This window comes from Manihot esculenta, chromosome 7 (assembly GCF_001659605.2).
Source record: "Manihot esculenta cultivar AM560-2 chromosome 7, M.esculenta_v8, whole genome shotgun sequence".
NCBI lineage: Eukaryota > Viridiplantae > Streptophyta > Magnoliopsida > Malpighiales > Euphorbiaceae > Manihot > Manihot esculenta.
This window is the reverse complement of record NC_035167.2, coordinates 29,501,845-29,509,756: the sequence shown is the minus strand read 5'-3', so window position 1 is coordinate 29,509,756 and position 7,912 is coordinate 29,501,845. Positions and strand designations below refer to the sequence as shown.

At 30.7% G+C, this 7,912-nt stretch overlaps 1 protein-coding gene across 2 annotated transcripts; it reads left to right on the top strand.

Moving 5' to 3' along the window:
- The first annotated feature begins 1,870 nt into the window (after nucleotides 1-1,870).
- LOC110619474 (protein SEEDLING PLASTID DEVELOPMENT 1) lies at nucleotides 1,871-6,992 on the top strand. 2 transcript variants are annotated; one of them, XM_021762951.2, is made up of 9 exons: nucleotides 1,871-2,605; nucleotides 3,463-3,677; nucleotides 4,219-4,369; nucleotides 4,462-4,653; nucleotides 4,854-5,016; nucleotides 5,101-5,342; nucleotides 5,576-5,752; nucleotides 6,018-6,179; nucleotides 6,550-6,992. In XM_021762951.2, the coding sequence occupies exons 1-9, from the start codon at nucleotides 2,123-2,125 to the stop codon at nucleotides 6,850-6,852; spliced, it is 2,088 nt and encodes a 695-aa protein (XP_021618643.1). In that variant the 5' UTR covers nucleotides 1,871-2,122; the 3' UTR covers nucleotides 6,853-6,992. The 2 variants fall into 2 exon arrangements, with proteins under 2 accessions (XP_021618643.1, XP_021618644.1); XM_021762952.2 differs by having other exon boundaries at nucleotides 2,490-2,625.
- The last annotated feature ends 920 nt before the right edge of the window (nucleotides 6,993-7,912 follow it).

Below are 7,912 nucleotides of genomic sequence, written 5' to 3'. Positions count from 1 at the left end.
ATTCCCACCATACAAAAAGCTAGAAAATTCAGTAACTAGCTTTAAGATGGTGTGACAATTAGGTAGTTTATAGCGTGTACGCTCACAAGTATTATTTCCATAAGCAAATGGCTGAAATCATTTCGAGTAGTTGAGCACTTTGGAAAGACGACAAGCTTTGTTTCAAATCAATGCATTTTTGAAATAAACGGTTTCAAAATTTCTTTTTTCCTACAAGAAAAAAAACCTCTGCTTTAGTTTTTAATATATTTTTTAAAATTAAAAAAATAATTAATAAATTTTTTATATAGTCATATCACAAATGATTCAAAAAATTGAAGGCAATTTTAACATGAATCTGTTTGAGAATTAATTTAAAGTTTATCTTAAAAAAATAAGTTAAAATGAACCAATCCGCAATTTAAAAATGATTAAATTGACATGCATCTGGAAATTTGACAAAATATAAATATTCACGTTTGAAAAATTCAAATGTGAGTTTCATTTAAAGCTTTTACCACTTTCATTGGCTTAAAAACATTATTTTCAAATTTAGCGTCCATTTGAAAATAATTTGTATTTATTGTTTTTTTAAAATACTTTCTTTAAAAAATATTTTTTAATAAAATCACTTACTTTTTATTTTTTAATTTTAATTTAAAAAATAAAATATATTAATAAATTTATATATAGAGATCGTAATATAATTTTCAAAGTGTAGAAATTAATTTTTTTTTAAAAATAATTTAATGTTTTCATTAATTAAAAAAATATTTTTTATTGATTAATTTTTTTCAACGTACTAAAAATTAGAAAATATAAAAAGTATTTTTTAAATTTAGTTGAGAGAAATTATTTTTAAAAGAATTTTATATTTTTTTAATGTTTAAAATATTTTAAAAATTAATCAATAAAAACTATTTTCTTACTTAAAGGAATTTTTTATTATTTTTAAGAAAAATATATTTTTTAAATATTTTTTAGATTTTAAAATTATTATTATTATTATTATTTTATATAAATCTGTTAATCTTGTTAACTTTTAACATTATAATTAATACTTAAAGTAAATTATTTATTTTTTATAAAAAATATTGTTTCAAAATAAAAATTATTTTTAATAAAAAACGAAAAATTTAAGTTTAAAGCCAAAAAAAAAAAAAGAATATCGCTACATACGTTAAAAAAAAGCCAAAATATTCAATTTTCCTTTAAAAGTCATACCTCCATTTGGAATTGTATTTTCTTATAGAAATAATTCCAGCTAAATTCCTGTAATTTTATTCTAAATTCAATGTAATTTTTGAATAACTAAATTTCTGTATTTTTATTAAAAATTAAATAAATTTTGATATAGTATAATATTATTTTTTAATGATAAATATTTTTTTATTATTTAAAATATTAAAAATTTAATATTTTAATTAACACAAAAATTAAAATAATACATAGAAATATTAAATTATTTTTAAAATTATAAAAATAAAAGTTTTATTATATAAAAATATTTTTATTATTAAAATATAATAGTTTATTGTTAAGAAAGAATATTATATTATGTGAGATTTATTTAGTCATTGAGTGAAGACAGAGAAGTATAATTTGTTAAATTAAATTAAATTAATTTAATTTTTAATAAAATAACAGAAATTTAATTGAATTTATATATTTTTTTATTATTCAGATTTTTTACAGAGACAATTAAATAAAAATTCTTTCCAAAGAGTTTGATTTTTCTTTTTTAAACTATGCAAAGAGTTCGATTCAAGCAAGCCAATGGAACACAAAACCAACTTCCACTGTCCAACATGTGGTCCAGACTACACGTGGCCCCTGAAGCTCTTCCAATCTTCCGTTGAGAGGTCATTAAGAGTTTCCTCTTCCGCCTATGGGCCCAGCTTTCGCTCCAATCCCAGAGGAGATTCCTTCGAATCTTCTCCACCTTCGTTCCCTCAATATCTCATTTCTTTACTTTTCTCTTCGCATTTCGCCCACTATAATCGAAGCTTCAAACCAGGAAACCCACGGCAACTTCCCAACAGTTGGGGCAGCAGATCCCGGCAAATCGTCCGTTCGTCCTTTGTTCCTGCTCTTCTTTTGCTTATAACGTAGAAAAAACAGAAGAAAAGGCTAATTTAGAATTATGAGTTCGCGTTTTCTTCTCATTGATTTACAGAATTCATGTTATTCGGCTCATCAAGTTCCACTCTCTACCTTCACTTATCTCTCCACTATCTCTTCGTCATTTCGTCGAACGCGTAGTGTGCACAGGAGGATTTCCTCGTCGAAATCCTCAACACCTTCTGTTATTCGGACCCCGGAAGTCCGGAGACCGTCTGATCGTTACAAATCACGAAATGGGTCGATGTCAGAATCAGTGAATTCTGTTTTGACTTCAACTCCTTCGACATCTTCATGCTCAGTTTCGAATTCTGAATTGGATTCGTTTCTTGAATTGTTGCCTTTGAGGATGAAGAGAGAGTTGTGCAAGCATTCAGAGATGGATGAATTGATTGAAGTGGTATTGGACCTGGGCAGGAAACCTCTAGCGAGGTTTCCATCTGGGGACTGGATTATTTCGGAGCAGCCTGTGAAGCATGAGGATTTAAAGCATGCCATATCAAAGGTGATAAAATGGAAATAATGGTTAGTTTGATTACATTAATTTTTGTCAATAGTGAGCTTTTTTTATATAATTGTAATTGTATGTGCTTGAAAATAGTTCTGTTTCTGAAAAAAAAAAAAGTATAAATTACTTTATTTTTTTTATTGGGGAAAGTAATATTATATGCAGGAGATGGATGTTAAAAATAATTGAATCATTATGATATGGAAAGTGATCTAATAATATGAGTGTGATATGGAAGACTTACCTGTCCAATTTATAGTTGATAAGTCACTTAAATTTGTCATGGATCCTACTAAAAGATGCCGTAAGTGTAAAATCACGAATAGTTGATTTTTCTTTTGTTGGATGCATATACATTTATCTGTAGGTAAGAATTTCTCCTGTGTGATCTGATTGAAAATTTTCTTCAGAGACTGAGGTTTTGTTTTCAAAAAATTCTTCTTTACGGCAAAGGCATTACACTAACTCAATCTGTAAATGCCAAGCATTGCTAAATAATTAAGGTATATGATACTCAATCATTGGCTTAGATTAACATATTCAAACACGGATCCATTAATTTGCTATAATGCTAGTAGCATAGGAAATTATTATTTGTTTATTTTCTTTAACAACCCGTTTGATTAGGATATCTTAAGAGCTATATTTGTGTTAATGTATGCAACTGGTTGTTTTTAGACCCGTCTGAGTTACTAAGTGGCATGTGCTAGAAATTGATATAGATATCTTTTATTCTAGTAAATCTGAAATTAGATCAACTTGTGTAGAATAGAAGTGATTTTCTGCAGTAAGTGTGAGGTGGAGAGGATGTTTAGTTACTATCTTCTCTGAAAGTACTTGCTGCTTATGCTTAGGTCGGCGATTTTTCTGATGACAACCGATCAGGTATTGATAGTTCATTGCATCGTATAAGTGCCATTCGGAACCGTAAATTGCAAATTATTGGGCTCACCTGTCGGGTGGGTCGAGCTATGTCTGGAAGTGCTGAAATTATCCGTGACTTGGTTGAGGAGGGAGGTTCAATCTTGGTCATAGGCCCTCCAGGAGTTGGTAAAACAACCTTAATCAGGTACTCACATCTTCTTGTATGTAAAACAAGCAACTGAGTCAAAGTTCATTTGGCAACTTCTTTTCGGATTTTTTTGCATGCTCGCACGTGCCTATGGGTATAAATGTTTCTCTGTATGCGTGCTTTTGCATGTGAGTGTGTGCTTTTAGTCTATGTACCATACATTCTGTGGTTAAAGTTTTTACACATGATATTTGTAGAGTTCCTTTATCCTTTTGAACTATGAGCATTGATGGTAAGTGTGATTCAGTTTTATAAAAAGACTGTCCAGTTCCACTTTTCAATTTAGTTCTGTCCTGGAAATTGTTTGATCAGCTGTCATGGTGAATTCTTATATAGTCTGTTAACGTTTTGGAATCAGAAGACTGCAAAACAGACAATGAATGGAGATAGTTTACTAATTCAAGTTTATTCATACCTCATACGGTAACTTAATTAGTTTAATCCTGCTAATTCTTTCAATGCAGCATTGAGATTTTGAATGTTCTCACAGTACAATATGTTAATATATGATCTCTCTCTTTTGTGTGTGCATGTGCAGAGAAATAGCCAGAATGCTTGCAGATGACCAGGGAAAACGTGTCATCATAGTAGATACATCAAATGAGATTGGGGGTGATGGAGATGTTCCTCATGCAGGCATAGGTCATGCAAGAAGGATGCAAGTTCCAAATGTTAATATGCAACATAATGTGAGTCAATTTGATTCTGCAGTATTGCTATTGATGTGTATAATACTAGTTATTCACTTGTTTTACATTTCTCTTTATGACCTTTCGCCCAGGTTATGATTGAAGCAGTCGAAAATCATATGCCACAGGCCATCATAATTGATGAGATTGGAACAGAGCTTGAAGCCTTAGCTGCCAGCACTATTGCTCAGCGTGGAGTTCAGCTAGTTGGAACAGCCCATGGAATGACCATAGACAACATAATAAAAAATCCTTCTTTACAGATTCTTGTTGGTGGCATAGAGGTGCAAAGACACATCGTTTTCATTTACCTGAACTCATACAAATGTGGATGTACTCCAATCAGGCTTATGCATGGTTCCAAAACAGGAATTTTGGATATATACATGCATACATTATATATATATATATATCAATCACCCAAAGCATCTATGTTTAAGGAACTTATTTATTAATCCAAACTAGTTCATTCATTTGAAAACAGAGTGTAACACTTGGTGATGAGGAAGCAAGGAAAAGGAAAGTGCAGAAGACAATTCTTGAGAGGAAAGGGCCTCCAACATTTACATGTGCTGTTGAGATGATATCTAGGACAGAATGTCGTGTTCATCACAGATTAGATGCTACCGTAGATGCTATACTGGCAGGTGTATCTTTGAAATATCCTTTTTATTTGATCTTTAAAAAGTTTTACAAAATCAAATCTCATCACAATCTTTTCTGGGTGACAGGAAAAACTCCTTTATTTGAAATCCGCCAAATGGATACTAGATCTGATGATTCTTTGAAGACCGCTCAGATACATGGAAATGAACTTGTAGAAGAATATGAGGCAAAGTCCATTGGTACAGGCAATGGTGATGAAGTAGAATCTGATGAAGAAAATGAAAATTATGCTCTAGACCATTTCGAAAAGCCGAAAACAGGTGGATATGTGAGGAGGAGTTCTCCTGTATGTGTTTACACTTATAAGGTGAACTGGCTAAATCTTCTCTCTGGTACTATTAATTCGTTGTCCATCTTATGCTCAAGGTTTACAGAGATTTGTAATCTTTCATTTGTAATCTGAAATACATACATACATATATATATATACTTTTATCAGAAGTTGAAGAATCTTTTTATGTTTAGAGTTTAGACAAGTTACCCTGATCTCTAAGTTGGAAAGGTGTTCTGATGATTTTTGTTGAATTTGTCCTGTTTTAGATCCTTGAAGCTGATCTATTACAAGTGGCCCAAGTGATGGGGCTGGAAGATAATATAGATGTGACTGATGATATTGAAACAGCAGATGCAATTCTGGCATCTAGTTCAGAAATGAAGCATAACCCATGGATTCGTGGTGTGGCTAAATTCCACCATTTGCCTGTATTTGTTATCAAGGTGTCCCTTTTCTCTTTTCTTTTATTTGTATCATTGTTTGGATTGTTTTGTATTACCATAGATGATATTTGAACAACTCTCGTGATTTACTTGGGAAAAGACAATCACCAAGTGTGATCTCTCTCTCTAATCCCTTGCATGACAACTGTTTATTGGGGCTATTGATGTGCAAGATTGATAAAAGAGCCAGTAGAGTAAGTTTGAAAAGGATTTTCTTGACAGCTATAAGATGTATAACTGTTGTGATCTTGTTCTGGTTTTGCAGTCAAATACCATGGCACAAATGGTCAAGGCAGTTCGAACAATTCTTGGATTTGAATCATTTGGTTCCACTTTGAAAAGGCCAACCAAAAGTTCCTTGGACATAGAAATTGAAGATGATGCACCAAAAAGGAAGCCGACTCTGGAAGAGATTGATGCTTTGGAGGTTTACCCCTTTCCTTCCCTTATTTTTATTTTTTTAAATTTGGCTTCTCTTTTCATATTTGTTGATAAAAATATTCAAAATTTTTTCTTCTATTGGGCAATAATCGGGTCTGTCACCATTCCCATTTTTAGAGAAGCATATGCATCAGCATCATTGATCTTTGCACATTGGAATAGCAGATCATTATTTAGAAATATTAGCTTGTGGAAAATCAACAAATTAAGGTGAATGGTCTAGATGTTGAGGCGTTTATTTTTTTCTTTTCTTATGTTGCTTGATAATTTTCCTGTAATGATGATGATCTTCCCAAAATGAGATTGAATTGTCACAAATGTTATTGTTTATTTATTTCTCTCTATTCTTGTGACAGGAGGTTCGACTTGCAATCGAGTACATTGTTATCCCCGGAGGAGAGCCGGTGGAGCTTCTGCCCAGATGCTCCGAAATAATTGCTCGGCAACTAGAACTTGTGGAAAGCTATCAATTAACTGCAGAAAATTCAGGTACAGAACTTAACCCCAGATTGCAAATTCTTCCCCTGAGAACAAACAAGAAGACTTCCCTTAAATCCTCCAAGTCTTGTTCAACCTTACAAAAGGAGACAAGCACAAAGCCATTAACAGGCAGCAGTGGAGGTACTAGTGTTTCTAGGCTGCCACTTCTGCCCCAATAATAAGCTCAATCATCAAATGGCAAAGATTTCAATCTTTGGTTGAATTGATGTAATTTATGTACATTTATTGTAAATTATGCAAGTATTCATATAATGTAATTATTTAACCTTATCAATTGTGGAAATCCCATTTATTGTCATTATTATTATTTTTTTTTGCAATTATATTATATGTTACAAAAATTATCAATTAAACCCAGAATAAACTTTACCAATTTTACTCTGTTTTACAAAAAAGGTCCTCATTGATAGAGATGCAAACAATTTTATATTAGCTCTAATCAACCTTTGATGTAATTGTCTAAATTTGTATTCCATAAATAATCTCTAAATCACTTTTGTAAAATGCAATGACGTTGTTTGGAGTTTCTAATTTTAAAAGAATTCAAAAGAAATGAATTATTTTTCTAAATTTTTGTATTTGATAAAATTAATAGTGTAAAATTTTAATTCTATGAGAATTGATTTTGAATCAAAAATAAATTTTACCAAAATTATTAGAATTTTGTAAGAAATGATTTCTTGAGACTATTTACATTAAAATTATTTAATTAGCTATTTGAAACCCTTTTTATTTTCTTTCTTCTATATATTTTATTTATCTGTTTGTTTTAATTTTATTTTTTTTATTTTTTAATTAATAATTACTCTTTACAAAATTTCTTTTAATTTAATATTGACTATTAATATTCAATACATTTATAATTAATATTAAAAAATTTATTATATTATTGGAATATCGTAGGTGCCAAAGTGTACAATGAGTTAAGCAGGTTTCAAGGGAAGGGAAAATGGAAAAGAGTTTAATGACACATTAATTACTCTTATTTCAAAAGTGCCCAACCCCATTAAAATTTCTTATTTTCATCCTATCTCCGCATATGGTGTTGTTTATAAAATTATTACGAAGGTAATTACTAATCGAATTAAAAAGTTCCTTTCCTATGTGATTGATCATAATCAAACTAGTTTTATCCCCGATAGATATATCATGGACTATAGTATAATCACTCGGGAGGTCATCCATTGCATGCGAACGAACAAGGATAAGAAGGGTTAT

Coding starts and splice junctions, on each gene's coding strand:
- LOC110619474 (XM_021762951.2), top strand. CDS start 2,123: ATGAGTTCGCGTTTTCTTCTCATTGATTTACAGAATTCATGTTATTCG. Junction 2,606..3,462: donor TAAAGCATGCCATATCAAAG/GTGATAAAATGG, acceptor GCTTATGCTTAG/GTCGGCGATTTTTCTGATGA. Junction 5,343..5,575: donor TATGTGTTTACACTTATAAG/GTGAACTGGCTA, acceptor GTCCTGTTTTAG/ATCCTTGAAGCTGATCTATT.